Genomic DNA, 22,086 nt, shown 5'->3' on the forward strand with positions numbered 1-22,086 from the left:
CTTATGCTAGTTAGCTTTTCATAACGTTGAACTGTAATTTTCTCGCCTTTTCTGAAGTGACATTATCTGTACCCCTTGCTATTTTACATTATGTAACACCTGCATTCAGTAAAAAAACATGTCGTAGGGATTGTGTAACGTCTGGCCTTTAAAAATTATATTTACACGTCAGTTGTTGTTAGCAATTGAAGCTACCACGCTGCCTATAGGACCGCACCAACCAATGAGAGCTAACGGAGGAGGGCTTTGCCACCAGACAGCATTGTGGGTATACTGGATAAAGACAATTTATACATTACTTTACGGTTAATATATTGTTGTTCAATCAGTTGCTATGTGTAGGTTGTTTTTTGTATTTTCGGTGTAACAGATACATATGATCTATTTGTGATAATTTTCGTAATAAATATAGATAGTATACAGCCTGTCGTGTGAGCACCATGACAGTGACACTCAGGATCCTCATACTAGTAGTCTGGCAAATCGTTGTAAGAGTTAAGACTATACTTTCAGGGATCATTTCTATAGTTTCTGACTTGAGAAATGTGTTTCTAAAGTGTTTGATCTCGCTAACCACGATGAAGAGTCGGTGATACTCTTCCCTGAGCGCGAAGCGGGCGAAAAGACTTGATTAACTTCATATGCTTTTCGCTTTTGATGACCGTTCACTGTTTCCTCTGGGGACAATGAGGGGAAGAGTATGATCAGAGTGGTAGTGCTATAATGTCTAATATCAATTGTTTTATTTATTATTTATTTAAGTATAGAATTATAAGTTGTCTGTTACAATTTGATACAGGTGTGGAAGTCTTTATTTTTTATAAAGTATGAATTGCAATCACGTCACACAATATCTTTTATACATCGCTGTTTGTAATTTCATTGTTTACATGCCTCATTTAAGTCCCTTTATTTATTATATAGAGATAGAGGACGCTACGTCTTCATGTTTTTTTTTGTTTTATCTTCTTTAAACATTTCTGTTGGTCTCTGAGAGTTAGCAAATGTAATTTCCTACATGCTTCCTAAATTCCTACAATGACAAATGAAGTGTCTTATGTAGCTCAGTAGGGATTTTTTTTTAGAGGTTTAGTTATTTTGCAGATTGTGATCTAAATATCTATCTACAATAAAGTGCCCAAAGCAGCTCAAAAGACCTCCAGCTAAAACATTACAATGCTTCTTGCTCCTTGCATTGAGTGAGAATAATCCAATAACAATTACACAATAGCTCTAATGGAGTGTCCTGGATTAATTCAGTAGTTTTGCCAAGGATACGCGTGGTGCAGCACCATTATTTCCTCAGGCTTCAATGCTGTTTTTTTTTTTTATGAAAGTACAAATGTGGGCTTGTACACTGAGCTTCTTGTTGGTAGTCCAGAGTAGGCGGGTTTTTACTCCACCTGCCAAGAAAACCGCTGGGACAAATTCCGCTCTGCTGGCCTGGAGAAACACTCAAACCTTGACACACAAAAAAAAAAAAAGAAAAAAAAGAAAAATGTCTCTATTCTCCCTTTGAAAAGCGCTGATGTTGAACTGTTTACTTCTTTCGTGTCACTGATTGACGTGAGAAATTGGAGGAGGATTTGTTCTGGTCCTGGAGACGCAGTTCAGCCTCATGCTGGTGCTCATGCGGTCAGGAGAGGAATTAATTTTGATCTCGTCGGTGGCTGAGTACAAACCGTTTTCAGACTTTTCTTGCAGGAATTTTTTTTACAATGCAACTTCAAAAACTGGACGATTTAATTTAACGCAGCATTGTTGGCCTCACTCATCCCGGCGAAAACATGACACACAAATGATGTTTAACATTTCTATAGATGGAGGTTCATTCTCTAAAAACTTGGAGGACTTCGACTCTATCCGCAGTGTTCTTCTTTACAGGTCAGTAAAGGCTTTATATCATCCAAGGATTGCACAAATATCTGAGTAGAGATTGATTTTTGTTGTGTGCCTGTGTTTGGACAAAGCCACTTTGCCTGAAGTTTGCTGAATACCGGAGGGGATTTAAAAACCTCGTGCAAGCCTGCAGGGAGGTAGGGATAAGGGGCATCAATAAAAATATAAATAAATAAATAAAAGTGCACATGTGCAAATAAAAAATTCAGCAGTTCCAGACTATTGATTGTCATTGAATCCATAGGTCATACATTCCTCGTAATTGCTTTAATTATTGCAGAAAGAAAGTGATTTGTGTGGTTCTCATACATTTGTTCCTTCATTTAGATTTATGTATTTATTATTTATTTACATACTTAATAAATTTAATTTAAGTCACCTGTTATAACTTGAGCAGGTTTGTGGTGTTGTCTGTGTGGTTGCTGCATTATTAAATGGGAGTCTAACTTCACGCTGCTGCAGGTGATAAAGATCGTTCATTCTTACCTAGCCTCTCTCAAAGCTTCTGCGTTGTCAGGGGCAACCGCACCGTCCACCAATCAGATGACGCGTTTCTGCGTCATGTGACGGCGCAAGAGGAAGTCTCGTCGACGCTAACAACATGGCGAGAGAATATCACCGTTTGTTTAGCTAAAAGTACGCAGGATATAAAACGACTTCTGACCAAATGGCCTCCGCAAATTACCGCCACTGTCCCGAGAAAGCTTTTTGTGGCGGTCAAACGGAAGTAGACGGAACCGAGCACAACAGCGGTAGTGACTGTGAATCCACATCATCGAGTTTCAGCAGCTCCGACTACTCTGAGTAAAACTCTCCCTTCTTGTGTTGTCACTAATAGAATAAAGGTTTCACAAAAGTTTTTAAAAGTCTGTAGCCTCTCTGGGATAATCTTGTTCAGATTTGACCGGTTTTAGTTTAGTGGTTTTGATCTGGACCTGGTCTGATGTGGTCTAGATGTGTGTGTGTGTGTGTGGGTTACATTGTAGGTGTGAAATGTAGTTGTGGTATGTGGCTGCTCTAAGATCATTTATTTACACATATAATAGAAAGAAGGTTGGTTTGTACTTTGCTAAGGCAGTGACCAGCTTTGCCAAAGCGAGATTGTCATCTCATCTGTGCAGTTTCCATCTTTTGGGCTTTTCATAGCTCTGCAGAGGGTTTTCAGTTTGGGAGGTAAACCTTCATAAATAATTGCATGCTTCTTTCCATCCCGAGTAAATTTATGGACGTCATGTCAAAGCTGCCCACCACAGGTTCTGCTCTTCAAAGCAGGTTTAAAAGAAGAGAAACCAAAAGAAAAAATATCCATTATATACACTCCCTTTTGGTCAAACACGTGATGGTTTGTACATATAGTAGCTTTTAGTTTAGCTATTTTGTTTTTACATTGCACTATACACATGGGCAATAACTGAAGTAACTGTAAGAAAAAGAAAAATTTAATACCTCCTTCTGTCTCTCTGGAAACATGTTGGTTTGACTATTCACCAAATACTAAACTATGCATGGGGGATATTTAATTCCTCTCAGAACAGAAATGAATAATGTGGATATAATGGCAGGAAAGGCAAGTAAAGTACTGTGCATTTCACTCAGCAAGAACTGCCAAATAAAAAACATTTTGCCACTTCAGTGCAGCTTTTAAGACCAAGAATAGACAACATCTAGGCTACATCACAATCTCAAATAAGATCTAGTCCTGTATCATGTCTATCTCATCTCTCCTGCTCTACCCTCTCTCCCCAGTTTCATACTGCTGCTTTTAATACTAAAATCTCTCAATGCTTTTTTTTTATTTTCTCTCAGTGACTTGGAACCAGAATGGCTGGATGACATTCAGAAGAATGGCGAGCTTTTCTACCTGGAGCTGAGTGAGGGCGAAGAGGAGGCTGCACTGGCCCAGGTGAATGCCAATCAAGGTGTGTCCACTAATCATGTCCGCTTTAGCGAGAACGAAGCAGAGATCATCACAGAGCAAAAGAAGAAGCAGCGGTGCGGTTCACGGACAAAAGGCGAGCCCGCCCTTAAGAGGCTAGCCAGGATCTTGAGGAGGAAACGCCGGCCGTCTCAGCGTAGAGGAGGAGGCAAGGATGGGGGTAAAGACAACTTGGCTTTATCACCACCAGCATCCATCCTGAAGAACCAACCAGGCCAAAAGCAGGGTGTGACTGTTCAGCAGCAGCAGCTGAAGGAAGTATGTGTCTACCTCAACCCTAAACGTCTTGGAGGTTCATCAACACCTCTCTCTGACAGTGGAGGCCTATTGGAGGCTCTGCTCGGTGTGGTACATCGTCCCTCATGGAGCAGAGGACAGGGAGACCCTACAGTTGTCAGACACGAGGAAAGACTGACTGTTCATGGATTAATACCCAACAGCCCAGCCATCAAATGTGGCCAAATCCTAATTGGTAAGATCATTATTCCAACAGTTAGCTGGTAGTTAACTATACAAAAGCATATACAGTATACAGAAAAGGTACATGAAGATCGTGTCAAGTTATAAATCTACAAGGAGCAGACATGTTATCAACCTTCTTAACTAGGGATGGTCTGTCCCTTCTAGTGTTCAGGAGGGTTTAAGAGTTTTATTTGGATAAAAATAGTATTTTTGTGACTGTTCTTTTGCAGAGGGTGATTTCTCCATTCTCAAAAATAAAACGTATTACCCTAAAGACCGGGAAATACAGCCATGCAGCAGATATGATTTCAATAACAGTCATCTGTAGAGTCATGAACCAACACTGACTCATTCATTTCCACACCACACAAATGCACTGCCAAAGCACTGGGCTGCAATTATTACTACATAGTCACACACAAATATTTCTTTAGAAAATAAGAGACCAAAGCCTAAACGATGAGCGTAACTCAAAACATCTAATCAAGTCAGCGGTAACCATGTAACTAAAGTAGATGAGGTATAATTTGTCAATGTAACTTACACAGATTTGTTTTTATTCTGAAGGAATATAGTGCAAGAACTAGGTCTGGAATTGAGGCTGCATTAGTTTTTATTTTCTGCGTCATGTCTATATTATAGCCAAGCTCTTTCAGTGTGTTGAATCCATAGTAACAACTTCAAAGTAATACAAATCATTATCAGAGTTTCAGTTTTCAGCTGTGTTGTAAAACCAAACGGTTCTTGTTAAAAATGTGTGTAAGATGTTTAATAGCTACCTCTCATGGCCAGCTCTGAGCATCAGCATCTACAGTATATTCAGTGTTTGTATGACTTTCAGCACAGTTTCGTGGACAAACTCTTAAGTGCTGGTTTGGCCCTATAGAAATGGTAATCTGCCTGTTTGAAAGCGGGGCATCTCTGAAGTGATTTTCCTCTATCTGGGCTAATCATTGGGCAGTTGTTACTAGCAGACAGAGGAATGCCAGTTGTGCTTCACCACAAATGACTACCCACATGAGTTACTGTTTAGAGAAGCTTTTAAGGAGCACAGCTACATACTTAAACAATTAGAGTGTTTAAATACCTGAAATAGCTCTGTTACTGAGATGGTAGTGTGCCTCCCTGCACACAGGCAGGTGAAGCTCTTTACAGTGTCTCTAGGTCTCTGCAGGCCAGTGCAAAGGTCAAAAGCACATACAATTCATATTGAAGTGGTGCTCTTACTTACCATATAAGTCAAGTGAATATTCCTAACCCTAAACTGGGTCAAATGTTACGATAAATACAGCTTGACTGCAGATCAGTCAGTACTGGCTGTGTTGTCTTTCTAAATAACATGCAGTTAAATTTAAATGTGCTTTCTTGTTATAGAATCACACCAAAAAATGCAGCCATGCCGCTTTGTCACTTTGCAAACGCCAAAAATCTTTTGCTATCATGTCAGCATGCCTTGATTTTTGGTGTAATTCCTTCCCTTTCTTGTGGACATTTTTATACTTACCTGTGCATCAAGAGAATCCGCTGTCAGATCAGTGTGTGGCAAACCCATTTCTATGTAGGACTGTAAGCTGATTAGACATACACTAACAGCTATCATCTATTAGCATTAGTTATTTTGTACTTAGTACTTGATTCAGGTCTGCTACATATAGATGTTCACTGTCTGTGTGCTGTGTCCAGGTGACGTGCTTGTAGCAGTGGACGATGTGGACGTGACCACAGAAAACATTGAGAGGGTTCTGTCCTGCATCCCAGGACCAACACAGGTCAGTGTTTGTGAATCTAAAAATAAATAAATAAATAAAATAAAAACAAACTATAATATATAAAATATCTGCTGCCATGCATTAAAACAAGTAGTTAATATCTCAGCTAGAACTGGATTATCTTTCGAAATCTGTGAGGTGGCATTTAGGTCTTCAAAATCCTTCAAAACGCTGAACACGAACAGCTAACTGGAGCAGTAAATATAGACATTAAATTACTTTACTTAACACATCGGTTCTTCTAAGATGCTAAAATGTATATAGAAAGCAGAAGCCAGCACCGTTTAACATCAGAAAAACCCTCAATTACTGAGAAATGATCCTTTGATCGGTAGCTAAAAAATCCGAAGTCTGTGCCTCAGTTGTGCATTTGCACCAAAAAGCAGACCATCAAAAAGTAGGAATTTGCAAATGACAGACCGTGATGGCGAGCACGGCGGATAGACGGGCCTGTGGAGTGACTCTTTTTCGGTGCCACAGGAAGCTGTTGTGGGATTGAAAGCTCAGCTGATTAGAAGATGTAGTCAGAAGCGAAATTACATCGTAGGGAAAAAGAGCAAGGGAGATTTTTTGGAAAAATACAACGTTCCTTAGGCACCACGATGACTTTCAAAAAACTTGAAATAGAGTTGTATTGCTGACAGAATGATTGTTGTGTGTGTGTGTGTGTGTGTGTGTGTGTGTGTGTGTGTGTGTGTGTGTGTGTGTGTGCGCAGGAGGGTGGTTTTTCTGTGTGCCAGCCCTCCCAGATGGAACGTAGACAGTACTTATTATGCTTGTGGGAGTAAATATTAGTATTAAAGTCAGTCCACCGTACCCTTTACTAACCCTGGACAAACTACAGTTACTCCTTCACATGTGTGTGTGTGTGTGTGTGTGTGTGTGTGTGTGTGTGTTGTGTGTGTGTGTGTGTGTGCCCATCCATGAGCGAGCGCTAAATGACTGACATCAACAGACTGGAATTTTCAGAGAGCACACACTCCAGTCTAACCACATCCTTATTATTTATGATGAGAGAAAGTGCTGCATTTAGCCTACTCAGCCTCTTTATCCAATTATTTCCCAAATTTAGAGTTTGCCTATTTGAAAGTTTTCTGCCCTTTCTTCATGTCTGAATTTGTTTCCCTCAGCTCAAGTCTAATCGGAGCTATTTCCTGTGTCCTTAGTGAATCCTAAAGAACTGAAGATGCAGTAGTTTTAAATCCATTTCACAATCTTTGCCTCTCACTTCCCTCTTAGACTGCGAGTGAGCCAGGCAGGGTCACCCATTGAAAGGTACATCACATGGCGTTCCACCACTAATCGGCTCTTCTTTAATAATATCCCCCTGAAATTGGCTAAAATGGCTGCGAGCCCAGATGTAGGCGCCTACTGGAGAGGCGTGTGGCCTGTGGTTACTGCTGACAGGCCTTGGAGACTTCTGGGAGTGATCGTTGGATTAGAAAAATACAGTTTCAACATTTCTGACCAGAGAATAAGACCTTCAACATATTTGGTAGGCACCATATGGTCTAGCATTGAGAATAATGCAGAGCTTCCTGCTTCAGAAGCTATGTTCACAACACCTCATATACTGTATGTCTTTGGGCGTAACTAACTGATTTTCTTGGTTAGTTGCGCCACAAACCTTTTTTCTTCATTTCTATGTGTGGCGTGCTCAATAAATGGCACATTTTACATTTTGTGTTTCAGTCAAACAGCAGAATATAGTTGGGGCGCGGCCAGTAGAGACGGAGTGGTTAGAACAAGGTCCCTGGTGGTTTGAGGTCACATCCCAGCAGAACCTCCACTCTCCTGCCGGCCTCACAGCTTTTCTACCCAATGCCTCAGAGAGAGAAAACTCAGACCTACTGTGTTGTCTATAAAGGATATTTAAATATAATATATATTGATAAAATTAAAGTAGGAAAAAGTTTAACAAATTTTCTAAAAAACAGAAGATTTCAGTCACTTGTGGTTCTGATTTACTTGAGTTGACCTCCGCTCAGCTCCACAGACGGCCTCTGTAGCGCTGACAGGTTTTCGGCCCAGAGTCAACACAATGTGTGACCTGCTATGCCACCACGGCGTGTCTATATATGAAGCCTTTCTTTGTTAGAAATTTATTTTAATGGGATTGTTGGGACCAGTCTGTACAAAGAACGACATGTGCATAACATGTCATTTTTTGGGGTATTACTAATATATACGTACATATATGTGAAAGTTCAGCTCATTCATCCAGGAGATTCAAAGTCTGTAGAAAGTTTTAATTAAAAGAAAAATGATATTCAGTCAGAACTCCAGTCCTGTGATTTAGATTCAACTTTCTCCAGACTTATGATGCATAGTATCTTAATCTGCGAGGTCAACACACGGCCTCTGCGAGTTATAACCGGACTCTGACTGACTGTACAAGAGTCAAATGACCGTTTTAACAGAGACGCCACAGAGCTGCAGTTTCTCATCCTGCCATGCATCTTGACTGCCTGTGTTTCCATGTGCGTGCCGGTTGGATTTCAACGCAGCTCTGTTTCTGTTTCCACTGTGACTCGCTGTGAATGACAATGTAAAATAAAACAGTGGGGTATGGAAAGTAAAAAAAAAAAAACTACTGCATGAACGAGGGAAGATAGACCGTCTGTTGTCTTGCCACTGTTTCTTGGGCTTGCAGTGGTCTGGTTTTAATTTAGGCAAACGCACTCAGACAAGCGTACACATGCACACACACACACACACACACACACACACACACACACACACACACAGATCCTTGCTATTTGTTATGCTGCGGTTGGGTCTGGATGTCGGTGTCACTTTCTCTCTGACAATCGCCATCCTGCTATTCGCTTTTCTGCCTTTTCCCCTCAGTGAATGTTTAATGACTGAAGCTTTTCTTCCCTCTGGAGGAATGGCACACATGCACACCTCTACTTTCCTAAAACAGACATATGAGCTGTGTTAAAATCCCTCGCCAAGTATAATCATGTGGAGCCATAGTGACTGAATGAATGAAAACTCAGAGGGGGACTGGTGGGCAGGCTGATGCAGTGATATTATAACAGAATAGCTGCTTTTTCCCCCCATTTTCTGTCCTCCTTTTTTTATGAATTATTCTCCTTCCCACTACTTATCCCTTTCTTCTCGCCTCCTTTCCAATCCCTTGTTCCATTACTGGATTTTCACAACCGTCTCTCCTCCATTACCTCTCTCATTTTCCATCTCCCCTCCTGCCACATCTTCCAGGTGAGGTTGACCTTGGAGACAGTGGCTCCGGTGGACGGCAGCAGTGCTAGTGACACTTCATCAACCCGTAAGACAAAGGCCTCTCCGCCAGTCAGCCAGCTGGTGCGTCTGCTGTGGGGCGAGGACACCGCAGAACTCCAGATGTCCATAGGACACATCCCGCATATTGTCATGTACCTGTCGCTTAAACTGGACTCAGCATCGCCACAGGAGGAGGTCAGTTTGTATTAAAATGTATGAATGAATGACAAATAACACCACAAACCTTGATCAGACTAAAGACATGCGTCTAAACCTCAGTTTAAACCCATTTTGACAAGAACTAAAGTGCAGGAACTAGGACGGTATATCCATGTAGGTGTTTGTTTAAGATGACCACCGGTTAATGTTGAACTCACAGGACCCGAGCTACAAAACAAAACAGTGTTTCATATTGGAAAAGGCAAGTGCGCTTGACCAATCATTGACATTCAGCACAGCAAACCCCACCTCCTTAGTTCCCGCACCATGGGAAAGCGGGGGATATTTTGAAGGGCAGGAACTATGAGCCCAAGAGCTACATTTAGACGCTGATTCTTCCAGTCGAAATGCAGTTAAAGTTCCCAAGTTTCTAAAAAGGTTCCTGTAGTTCCTCCGGTGGAAAAGAAGGCTATTATTAAAAAGCATCATAGAGGGAGCACTGAAAAGAGCGGGCCACCTTCTGTGACAGTCAGGTGTGCAGTGGCTGCTGAGAGTGGAAAAATAAAGCTTAAATATTGCCAATAGATTTAACATAAGCAAAAATGACAGAATAAACAGAATGTAGAGGCTGTTGTAGATATTAAACCCTGCGTGACCACGTATTGTTCCACTCCTTTGAAAAGTAAATTGGAGAAAAGAGTGAAACCTGATCATGACTTTATGGTCTAACGTGACTCTGAGCACTTCGACAAAACACTTAAAAACACTGAACTATGCTGAACAGACTTGTTTTATTATCTACATTCTTACGAAGTGTATCCTGATACCTGAGTGTTAAGAATGACCTTAGTTGTGTTGGAAATCCCACGTCGAGGAGTTGGAAATCTGTCTCTGAATTTCTGTGATGTGAGTCAGATCCTTCAGAAAACTACTGCTCTGGATGGCTTCCATCGCCTGCGGGTGCTACTAACAGGAAACAGAGAGGACGAGGAGAGAAACGAGAGAAGTCAGGGAGCTCTGCCCCGAGCACAGCTCCTGTCAATAAATGATCCATCATTTTAAATCTGTGAACTTTATTCTCTCTAGGGGTGAATCCACACACTCCCCTTTTGGCTGAAGTGCAGCAGCCTATAAACAAAATAACATATTTCCTTTTTTTTAATTGGATCCATGCGAGGGGCAGTGTTTTATATCCCATAAGGTGGGCCACAGCTTGCCTTGTAGTAAAATGTTAATCCCAAAGTGTGTGTTTTCTTGCTCTGAGAAGCAAACCACACTCATTTGCTGACCGACACCTTCTACACTGTAATCACATTTTCCCTGCGGATGACTGTTGGCAGGTTTATGTTTTCTTTGTGGCTCTGCAGTTCCTTTTCATGTATTTGCAAGCCAGACTTTTTTCTTGTCTTGACCTAAACGACAGTGCAGATAGAGAGTACGGGTTGTCTGGAGCCACATCAGCCAGTGGTTGATTTTCTAAATGACAGTGCCATGCTAGAACCCTCTAAACTCTGACTTTGATTTTTTAGTCCTTTGATTGCAGAGTAGCAGAAATTGGAGAGGGTTGTGCGGTGGTATTTTTGAGTTTCAACCGTGTGATGATTTGATGATGTGAGTATTTTTTTTTTTAACTTTGCTTGTACAGAAAAGATGTGGCTGAAGGGTTTTTTGCTGTGCTGGTTGTTGCTTCAGCAGCACTCACAGACTTTTAACGGACTCCTTGTGCAAAGCTTTGACCCCCGAGGGTGAATATCCTCCGTAGACAGTTGCTTGTGCCTTTGTTCTGGTTGCCAAGGCTGTAAGGGGCCGTTCTTTCAAGGTTTTTATCCCCTCACCCGCCAACTCCGTCCTCTGACCCTTTCAGCAGCTCAGCTCTTACCCACCGTGTATCCTTCAAAGTCGCCAGCATGCTGGGAGGAATACTAATAGCACAACAATGCACTGAATGCACTCTCTTGTGCTCCAAGTGTTTTTTTTTCTGTGAGAATTGTTGCAGAAATAGAATTGCAGAAATAAATGTTCGTAGTACATCAAGGCAGAAGTACCAGTGTAATCATTTGAACATGAACTGGTGCACAGCCGCTTCCCAGAACACAGACAACAGTTTCCCAGAGCATTAGTTCAATTTCCTGAATCTGCTTTTTCTTTATTGTGGAAAGTCAACCATAAAATATTTGAGAAACATTCATCTTTCATGTGTTTTATGAAGATGGGTTTGACAGCTAAACTGAAACCAAACATTGTTGAGGTGACCGAACAAACATCCAGCGGTTCATCCATTCATTCTTCTTTGCTTGTCAACAATTCAGAGCAGACATAAATTTTGGTAACTGCAGCATCCAACAGCAGATATTTCACATTTTTACGTGACATTTTCTGTTGATAGGCTAACCAGAGCTCTTTCTCTCAGTCAGCGTATATAATTTTCAGAGCAGCACTTAAACCAGATATTTGTTTGTTTTTTATGTCTGCAGGAGGAGATCTTGTACCAGTACCCTGTGTCTGAAGCATCCAGCCAGCTGAAAGGAGTGAGAGGGATCTTCCTCACTCTGTGTGACATGCTGGAGAATGTCACAGGAGGGAGGATCATCAGGTACGGAAAGCAGCGTGGACAAAACACAGTAATATGCAACTTTTACAACTGCTACATGTCATGTCATTATAAACACTTAATGATCACTAATGTGTGTAAGTGTAAAATAAAGGGTCTAGATATAAAACAAAATTTGTGTCAGGACGGTGACTAAGAATTATCCTCATTATTGATTAATCTGCAGATTATTATCATTACATTGTTGTTGCTGTAAGCTGTAAATTCTCATGCTGTTAAGAGCAGTTTTTCCATCCCCTGGAAAAAACACAAAAATAAACATCTTCAAAATCGTCTTTCAAATCAAATCCTGTGGCCCATAAGGAGAGAAGCAGTGTGAAGACAAACAGACTTCACTGGTCTTTATATAACATATGATCCATTTTATCTCTCCTCTGTCTTCTCCTCAGTTCATCTCTCCTGCTCGGGAAACATCTGGTTCATGTGGGCTACTGGAAGGAAAGCAACAACCTGTTGGTCGTTGGCCTTCCTGCTGAGAGGTAGAGGGAGGCAGCACCAAACACACAAACATGCTACACACAGATTATTGAAATGTGGGATTCAGCCTCTGCCTGTGAAATCAACAAACAAAGCAATCAACAGCAGAGACGCGCCCAGCGCTTGGCAAGAGTCTGTATGGCAGGTGGGAAAGATCCGACCACAAATCTGCAGGATATCGTTTTTTAAAATCTGGGCGAAGATACTGGCGTTGCAATAAATTCTCAGAGTGTGACGTGTGCTCGAGAAATTAAGTATTTTTGGTGAAGAGGAAACATTTTAGAGCCTGATCTGTGAAAACAATTGGAAAGGGCCATCCGTTTTTCTCAATTTCAACTTGCACATGTGCTGGTTCTTGTCCTTTGCTGGCAGGATGAAAACCTCTTTAAGCAGCATGTGCTTGTAAAATGGCTCTTGAGATGAGTCATAAGCCACCTTCTCATTTTTAACAACCAGGTCAGCCCAATCAATCATCATCACGGTTGAGAAGTAACCGCAGTCATGCCTGAAGGTTCATGAATCGATTCTTGAGGAACACCCACATGTAGAAAAAAACAAAACATGTCTGAGCTGTTTTTCCTTGATGGCTCCGGGCTGTCAGTCCATATATCTGATAGGCATTAGATCTGCTGAGGCTGACATTTATCCAAGTCTGTGCTTGACATTTTTCCATTTCCCTCCAGGGTTCCTCTGCTGTATCTGCAGACGGTGGTGGGAGACGTAGTCCGGACACTAAAAGTGATGTACGGCTCTTTAGAAAGGTTTGTCAGTCTTTGCTTTCCTGTGGTCCTGCTGAGAGGCCTGGTTGAAGTTTCCCCTTTGCCATTTCTAATGCTTAATGAAAAAAATACCAGAATAAAAATAGTGCTTTCTACCAGATTAAAGGAAAATCTTTATACAAACCTTTCACTGTCTCTCTTAACTCCTTTTTTGCTCCCAAATACCCTTCCCTTCTTCTTTTTCTATTACCATTTATTCCCTGAGTGTGTTATTACGACCATTGTTCCCTCCACAGTGCGTTCTCTAAGGCGGACCACGCTCCCAGGTTGGACCATTTCTTCTGCCTGTTCTTCCAGCAGCTGATCCAGCCGTCCCGTCTGAGGGACGGCTCCTCGGCCCCGCCCCCCGACGTCTCAGGGACCCTTTTCCTCGACGGACTGCCAGCGGTCCGTTGGCTCACGCTGCCTCCGGAGATCAAGGTGCATTTCTGTGTGTGTATGAGAGACTGCTCCCTCAAGTACTTGAAGTTGGATGTTTTGAACTTGTTGCCTCGACCACAGCTATGGTGCCCTCTAGTGTCCTCTGTTAAAAATGACACATGATGTATGTAGCCGCCGGCTGGATCGAAATTAGATGAAATTGTAATGATTGTCATGAAGATATTGGATCAATGCCAGAGCAAAGACTATAAATATCACTGCAATAAACTGGACATATATAGTATCTTCGCCATTCTAATAATTAAATGCTCTTAAGCATCTATTTTATTCTCTCTGTGCACAGATGGAGGTGGATACTGTTCTTTCTGATTTTGAGTCTTCTGATTTTGGCGAAATGGTAAGACTGTAAAAACATGTTGTCAGTTACACACACTTTTACAACAAATAAAATCAGTCTTAAAACATAAATTACTTCTAAATTCATGCTGTTAGGACATTAGCTGAGACGCCATCTGTCTACTAGCTTTGGCAAAGGAGAGGAGAAGGTTATCCTATTTTTAGAAGCATGTTCATGTGCATGTGTGTGTGCGCTGTGTGTATTTTTAATGAGAAGCTAATGAGGTCTGGTTTGTCCTTTGAATGTGCAGCATTAACTAACTGACTACAGAGGGATTATTGATGCTGGGAGCAGTTAAGTGAAGTAGACGCCATTATCGTTCCGAGTTGTTCTTGTATCTTTATCTCTGTCTTCATGTTTTGCAGTCAGAGGACTTTTTTGGCCTGAGGCGTCTGTATGTTATTCTTGGCTCCTGTTTGTTCTACAAGGTAGGTGTCGCAGTCAAAACAAACACACACACACACACACACATGCGTGCTTCAGTACCCGCAGCCTTATCATATCCATATCCTCCCCTGATGGTACCCCACCGTCTAGACAGCAATCTTTAAATGTCAACTATGAAAGACCCAGTTCACAGTAACTGTTTGCAGAAGATGGCCTTTCACACAAGATAACACAACGAGTCTGTCCTCTGACTCAGTGACAAATCATCAACCTAATCACTCTGTTAAAATATTAACTCGGTGGAAAAGGGAGAAGGAGGACAGTGAGCGGTAGACTGTGTTGCACCCTTTGTTTCAGAGGAGGTGTCTTTTAACTGAATTGACTTTTATACACATCCTTAAGAGCAAGATATGTTCATGAAAAAATCTACAAAAAGAGAAATTTTAACATTTAAAGTTTGATAAAGAAATAAATACATACATGTTTTCTTGTATTCATGTATTGCAATATACAGAGGCAATTTTGGACCTGTAGGAAAGGTGGTTTGTTTTATGTTCTGCACATTTAAAGGGCTTGAAGCTTTTTTAAATGGGGTTAAAGTCACCATACAAGTCAAACTACTCACTAATACTTTCTGCACAGATTTTAAAAAGGGCTTTTTTGACTCACTATATTGATGTTCTTTGCATTTATTCAGCTCTATAAAACAAATTTTCACTGTAAATGCTGATTTCAAATCATCCACATCCTCACCTCCTCCCAGTCCTACCTGATCGCCAACCATCTGCCTAAAGAGGACCTGCTGGATGTGTGCCTGTACTGCCAGCACTACTGTCTGCTGCCGCTGGCGTCCGAGCAGCGCGTGGGTCAGCTGGTCATCTGGAGGGAGGTGTTTCCCCAGCAGAGATCTAACGGCAGCAGCGACAGCACTACGCCGGGCTACAGCCAGCCACAGGGACGACACTTCCTCCTCATAGTGGGGCTGGTAAGCAGGCAGATCACTGACTGCTGAACGAAAGACAACATGAAGCAAGGAGATAGTCTGGACCAATGCTGCGTTCATGTCATATGGGATGGATGATGGAGGTCGAAATGATTCTAATGTTTACGACTTACGAGTGTTCACGTTATCAAACGACTCAAGTCGGCTGTATGATTGCAACATGAGGGTTATAAATACTGTGTGTTAACAATATAAGACTATCTCTGGCTAAATTGAGGCATCTATGTTAGCTTGCTGTTTTGTTTTTTTCTCCAAAAATCAGATATGAGCTATGTCATATGAGATATGAGCCTCCATAAAATTGTGACTGTCCCATTAAAAATTACGACTTTTGAAAATTCAAAATGTTGATGTGAGTTTTTTACTTGTAGAAAACTGGTAACAAAATCCAAAATGACATGAACCTGGCGTAATGCGTTCTTCTTACATCCAACTCCTGGCACTGGTACACTATCCTTTATGTTGTCTTGTTACGTCATCACCCAGTGTCTGTTTATTATTATGTTATTGATTCACTGTATAAATCATGTGTTTGCTTGTGTCTCTCTCTCCACCTCAGAGGCACTTCATGCAGTGTGTGCTGTTAGAAGCAGGCGGATGTGCTTCACCAGCTTTGGGCTCTCCAGGACCAGACTGTGTTTACGTGGATCAGGTGGACCTTGTTTGTTGAACTTATTTGTAATTTCTCGACATAACATGCATAGATTTTACTCATCTACATCATCTACAGGAACCAACTAAAAGTCTTTTACGTTCTGACGGCAGGTGAAGGCCACGCTGCTGCAGCTGGAGGTGTTGGAGGCAGGTATCCAAGAGCGTCTGAATGCTCCACCTGCTCCTTGCCTCTCCTGTGCCGACTGGTTCCTGCCTGCTGCCACCGCCCGTGACCGTCTGGACAGCCTGGCCTCTTCCTCCCCCGTTCTCAGTAAACTAGCCGGGGCGGTGAAAGGCTCCTCGTCAGGGTCCAGAGGCCGCAGCCTGTTTGGGGAGAAGTCCCGCAGGTCCAGCCCGCAGAGGAGTTTATCGGACAGTGGGAGTGAGGGGCAGATGGATGCTGGGTCAGGGTCCAGTTCGTCGATGGCTCCAGGCTTCAGTCCACATTCCACCCCGGACTCAGGGAGGAAGCTCGGGGGGCGACGGGATTCTCTGGGGTCTGGAGGGTCCGATGGAAGTGGAGGCAGCGGAGGCCTCTTCAAGGTGCAGTAGTGGTCAGACTTTAAATTTAAAATGAAATTTAGTGGAGGGTAAAGCCGCGGCCAGGGAACGAGTGATTCAACTTATAAGGGCATTTCCAGAAAATTTCTCATTGAAAGAATTTAATTGAATTGAATTGTTTTTTGTTTTACCTTTGATTGATATGGAGAAGTGGAGCGATGACTGAAGAGAGATGGGCGGGAAGGGTCTTGTAGGATGGACCTTGTACTTCTCATAATGTAATGGCAATGCTCTCGTTTACTCTGGTTGTGTGCTTTGACATCAGATTCCCCGGATGAAGCACCCGAACCCGTTCTACCTTGGTACCCTAAAGAAGACCCTGACTGAGAAGGAGACGGAGGAGATGTATAATACCATGAAGTAAGTGATGAGGAATAATCCCTCATTCATTCTAGACGCATGTGTAATTTATGTCAAAAACTAAAAACGCATTTGTTCTGAAACTATAAGCCCTCTCAGTAGCTGTATCTTTCTGTCCTGCGTTTGTGACAGACTAACCTCAGGTGCTGAGAACACCTTGTTCCACTACGTCCTGATGGAAACTGTTCAGGGAATCTTCATCGCTCCTACTCACAGAGAAGTGGCTCAGCTCAGCGGCTCCATTCACCCACAGCTCATCCGCAACTTCCACCACTGCTGCCTCTCCATACGGGCTGCGTTCCAGCAGAGCCTGCCAGCCAGGGTGACTCATGTTATACTGTTGTACACGAATGTGGTCTCAACCTCAGACAATATCTCACGTAACTGTACAGTTCACACCAATCAAAAGAAGAAGTGTTTAAGTGAAAGTCACCTAATGGGATGAATCAGTGTGATTTTGTTTCCTGCAGGGTCGTCGGGCAGCAGACAGGCCTCAGGGCGGTGGTTGGGGTCTGGGGCCCGTGAAGGAACACGGGGTCCTGTTCCAGTGTAAACCGGAGAACTGGACCGACCAGAGGAAACCTGCTCCCACCATGACTTACTGGGTCATAGGGTACGTTACAGTGGCTACTGGCAATTGGATATTGTAGATAATAGAAAAGAATTAGATAAAGTTGACTTAGATCCATATGCAGCCGCCATGTCTGCATTTCATCTTAGAGCAGCACTTTTATTTTAAACTTTCAATGAAGCGTAACAGTTGTTCGGTTATCACCTCAGTGTGCTGTGTTATGACTGAAATGAATCAGCAGCACTGCACAGTGTTTTAGCTGAAAGGGAGGGAGGGAGGGAAAACTGTCTCTTATTGAACTGACTGACAATATTTTGCATTTTTAAAAGATTTTCAGTTTTCTTGCAGTATAGCCACGTTTTATACTTTAAGAATGAAAACACAGTATAACTGAGTATTTTTTGACTGTGGTTATGAAGGTCATTATCCTCCCATTATGCAGTGCACAAAGGAAATGGAGGAGCTGCTCCCAGTTGGAGAAAAAATACTTAACATCTCAAAAAATAAGATGAGTCAGTTTGACATTCAGTGGCAGGAGTATCATTTCCTGTTAGAATAAGATTATGTTAGAGATTAGTATGTAATATAATTGGGTCACAGCATGGGCTTTTTGTACTATTTTTGTAAAATTTTCTGCAGTTCCACTCTGAATATGGATTCAGCCGTTTATTTCCATCTGAAGTCATTGTCTCTCATCTTTTTCTTTGACTTTCAGACGGATGTTGCTCGAGCCCGTCCCTCAGGAATTCTACGTCTGTTTTCATGACTCAGTGGCAGAGGTTCCTGTGGAGATGGCCTTCAGACTCTCCTTCGGCCTGGCCTTGTGATGCGTCATCTATCTTTAGATTAAAGTGACAAGGAGATTTGTTGATATAATGAAGCATCAGTTGCATTCTCAGGAAAACGCCTCCGACTGTGGTGCTTGTGGAAAGCACCTGAGAGGGAACACGTGGGAACTTTATGCTGGTTTCTGTGGGATAATGTAAAATGGGTCTACGTGGAGTCTGACTCTTCCAACGTGCCTCCATTTTACAGATGACTTTCTGCAGATAACAGCAGAGCATGACCATGGCCTTACAGCAGTGATAAGCAAATAGCAGGCCGGCTGCTGGCCTCAAGTTCAAACCAGGACGTTTTTGTGCCTTGTTGTTCAACCAGGTAACATGTTCCACATCAAAAGCAGTTCTGGGCTGAACAGAGATGTTTGTGTTTATGAAAAGCCACTCAATCAGTGAATACCTCAGACATGTTGGTGTAAACCTCTGATAAGAGCAGACAAGGCCTTCCTTCGCCCTGACAGTTTGCTGCCTCTGAGTTTACAAAGCTGGACCAATAAAAAATGATGCTGCTGCACACATCTCCAACAAGGCAAATAAGGCTATATTGATATTTTCACAAATTATATGCAGTGTTGGGAAGGAGTTTCATTTATTAATTTAAGTATGTTTGTATAGTTTTGTATGGAAATGGTTTCATTTGTTACCAAAATGAACATTGTTTGAGATTAAAAAACATTTTTCATTCTCCAGTCTTTCAAACTAATCTGTCTGTCATAGATGACCCTTGTCAGTCTTTAAGCATAATTTACACATTAAAAAAATAAGACGCTCAAGCCAGTGGAAACAATATTACTATGTCTCAAAACTTGTACAAAAATATGGGTTTTATGTAGTCTTCAAGAAGTCATAAATATTGAATGTTTGTACACAGATTTTGATATCATAATTGAATTGTGTAACCAGCATCACTGCAGGGAAAGCCATTATTATTAATATAACACCACAAAACAATTAGATAAAAAGTAAATCCACATTGGACTTGGATTCTGAGTCCTGAAAAGATTTAGGCTTGAAGTGTAAAGTTCAATTTATACCTTCCACATGTATGTGGTCAAAGAGTATCCGTGTAACGTAAATTTCATCAAGAATTTACGACCACGCGGACTCTGGGCACCTCATCGTATCTCAGCGTGGGACAAGCATAACTACAATCGATACCTGTCCCTCTTAAGTTCAGGCTGCACCCTGCACAAGCAGCAGGTTCCTCTTGTAACACTCAAGGCTGCAGAGAGGAACCCCAGTCTTTGAGCAGGAGTATTTCTTCAGGTTGTCGCAGCCGCTGACCCCGCAGCTGACCCGGGTCGGAGGCAGAGGACAGGGAGGTACCGGGTCCGGAGCAGGAACCCCTGTGGGAAAGGAGATGGCCATGCCCTGGACAGAGTCACTATATCGGATCATGGGGCACTGGTTCTGCTTGGACTTCTTCTCCTTCATGCTTTTGATCTTGGCCTTGCTGGTTTTTGTCAGTCGCTCTATTGTCTGGTTCTTATTTTCTTCTGCTTTCTTAGCGGCCTGCAGGCGTCTCTTTCGAGCTCGTTCCTCCCGTTTCTGCATCATCTCTGCGGTCATCTCCTTCTCCTTGTAGCCCATGGGGAGCTCCAGGAGAGGCTGGCTCTGCTGCTTGTGCAACAGGGCTTTCTGAACAGGAACAACAACAAAAAAAGCAATCAGGGATAAATGTTTTAAGCAATTTTCAACACATCATCAACAGGGGATTGAAGTACTTATCTTTCCTGTTTCTGTTTCTCACCTGTCTGGCTGTGAGCAGAGACTCATCGACCTCTTTCTTCAGCTCTCCATTGTCGTCGAGCTCTCCCTTCTCCAGAGCGTCCAGCCACCTCTCCTCCTCGTCCACAGGCCCACCCAGCATGGAGTCTGAATCCATGTCTGGCATAGGGGATGTAGCGAGGTTACTGTCTTCGTCTGATACAGGACAAACAAGATAAACATGGATTTATTGTCCAACAGAGGACAAAAAGTGGTCTTTTTTTTTTAAATTTTGACCAAGATAAAACAGAAAACTTAACATTAAGATAATTTGCATTCACTTTGCTTTTGTGGTCTTTTTGAAAAGTAAATCATTGGTAATGTTATGATGACCAGATTTAAAAAACAGACATTTCACTCAACCCAAGTTACGTAAAAAATGTGTCACTTAACTTAATACACTGTCATAACAGGACAGGAATATCACCTCCAGATCCAGTAAATATCTATCTACTTTACTCGTCACTTACCCAGCCAAGCCCGATATTGCTCCAGAGGCACAGAAGGCTCATCGTCGTCATCATCATCGTCGTCGTCTTCGTCATCATCATCAACGTCAACATTATCAATGATCATCAATGGAGAGGGAGGACGGGCCACACCGGGATGCACAGTGAAGGTGGGAACACTGGTAGAGACAACAGGAAAACAGACCATGAAATGATTGTGTAGTGGTCAAACTGACAAATGAGCACTAACACAGCTGAGGACACCTTCATCTTCATCATCATCATCATCACAGCTCACCTCTTGGTCCCCAGCGTCTGTCCTCCCAGTTTGATCTTGAGTCGGAGCTGTGGAGGAGGCCGAGGAACCACGACAGGCTCGGGCTCCGGGGCCTCAGTGAAGCTGTGATGCTTCCTCTTGTGCTTCTTGTGTTTTTTGTGTTTCCGCTTGTGAACGCTGTGCAGGCTAGAGCTGCCTTCACCTGCAGAGGACAAGATGGAAAACATAGGTATTATAAGCATGTAAGAACTGTTTAAAATATGTCTCAAATTTGAAGCATTTCTTTACTCTAATTAACTGTGCAATTTAAATTTACCATTTCCAGCTATATCCCTAAGACAATTCAGTTGTATAATTAGTTGCCAGTGTATTATGTTTGTCAAACCTCAAACTATAAACCCCTGCAATAAATCCTGCTTTCACTAAAGTTATAATGTTCAGTTTTTTGTTGAAATTGTTTAAGAGAGATGTTGATATAACTCTTAGGTCATCAGTTTTTCCCCTCATTTATATCAGTAAGGGTTAACTAAATATTATATTAGGTGTATCTAGAAAACTGATAATTAAGAGTATATTTCAGCACAGGGAAAACACAACCATGGCTATCGAAATGTACAAGTCAATGTCAATAATCTTGCATACTCACCGAGAAACCTGGGGTGAATCATGTCTTTTCTTTTCCCCATTGAAACGACGACAGGAATGTTAACACCAAGGACAAAACAGCCAGTCTGCAGCTCTACATGCCAGCTAAGATCTCAGAGTTATCTAGGAAACCAACCTCACAACTCTGAACTGCTTAACAGACAGAAACACACCTGATCCCTTTCAACTCAATGCAACATGAATGCAGACAGCAACCGTTGCAATTATTTGAATGCACGTAGAGCGTGTTTCTCCGTTAGCTAAGTCACGAGAGCGTATTTTCCTTTCAGCGTATTTCTATGTATTTATTCAGTTAATTGTAAGAGCGTAACTTGAAGAAGTCGTCAGCTTTTTACTTTACCTTATTTAGCCGAGATACCACTCTCATTTGCTAGCATACATTCATCGCTTACAGCTAACGTTAAAAAGCCCATCGCAAAATGACCAATTTGAGGGG

The 22,086-nt window shown here is 42.1% G+C and overlaps 2 protein-coding genes and 1 non-coding gene across 5 annotated transcripts; 2 read left to right on the forward strand and 1 right to left on the reverse strand.

Moving 5' to 3' along the window:
- The first annotated feature begins 497 nt into the window (after window positions 1-497).
- On the forward strand, window positions 498-714 carry LOC130165000 (small nucleolar RNA U3). Its single transcript, XR_008826692.1, has one exon. It is a non-coding gene; the product is annotated as a small nucleolar RNA U3 (small nucleolar RNA).
- Window positions 517-19,176, forward strand: intu (inturned planar cell polarity protein). 2 transcript variants are annotated; one of them, XM_056369203.1, is made up of 17 exons: window positions 517-1,884; window positions 3,706-4,307; window positions 5,981-6,066; window positions 9,292-9,507; window positions 11,946-12,064; window positions 12,472-12,561; window positions 13,243-13,320; window positions 13,575-13,758; window positions 14,063-14,116; window positions 14,482-14,544; window positions 15,267-15,488; window positions 16,066-16,158; window positions 16,272-16,703; window positions 16,987-17,081; window positions 17,214-17,403; window positions 17,552-17,694; window positions 18,368-19,176. In XM_056369203.1, exons 1-17 carry the CDS (start codon window positions 1,619-1,621, stop codon window positions 18,477-18,479), a joined length of 3,045 nt encoding a protein of 1,014 aa, XP_056225178.1. In that variant the 5' UTR covers window positions 517-1,618; the 3' UTR covers window positions 18,480-19,176. The 2 variants fall into 2 exon arrangements, with proteins under 2 accessions (XP_056225178.1, XP_056225179.1); XM_056369204.1 differs by lacking the exon at window positions 517-1,884 and adding an exon at window positions 2,255-2,703.
- On the reverse strand, window positions 19,059-21,766 carry ino80b (INO80 complex subunit B). Of its 2 annotated transcripts, none has more exons than XM_056369214.1 (5): window positions 21,631-21,766; window positions 21,006-21,186; window positions 20,729-20,886; window positions 20,242-20,378; window positions 19,059-20,129 (listed from the first exon to the last, which is right to left on the reverse strand). In XM_056369214.1, the coding sequence occupies exons 1-5, from the start codon at window positions 21,668-21,670 to the stop codon at window positions 19,665-19,667; spliced, it is 981 nt and encodes a 326-aa protein (XP_056225189.1). In that variant the 5' UTR covers window positions 21,671-21,766; the 3' UTR covers window positions 19,059-19,664. The 2 variants fall into 2 exon arrangements, with proteins under 2 accessions (XP_056225189.1, XP_056225188.1); XM_056369213.1 differs by having other exon boundaries at window positions 20,242-20,414.
- Window positions 21,767-22,086: the final 320 nt, after the last annotated feature.

Source organism: Seriola aureovittata, chromosome 23 (genome assembly GCF_021018895.1).
Source record: "Seriola aureovittata isolate HTS-2021-v1 ecotype China chromosome 23, ASM2101889v1, whole genome shotgun sequence".
Classification (NCBI taxonomy): Eukaryota; Metazoa; Chordata; class Actinopteri; order Carangiformes; family Carangidae; genus Seriola; species Seriola aureovittata.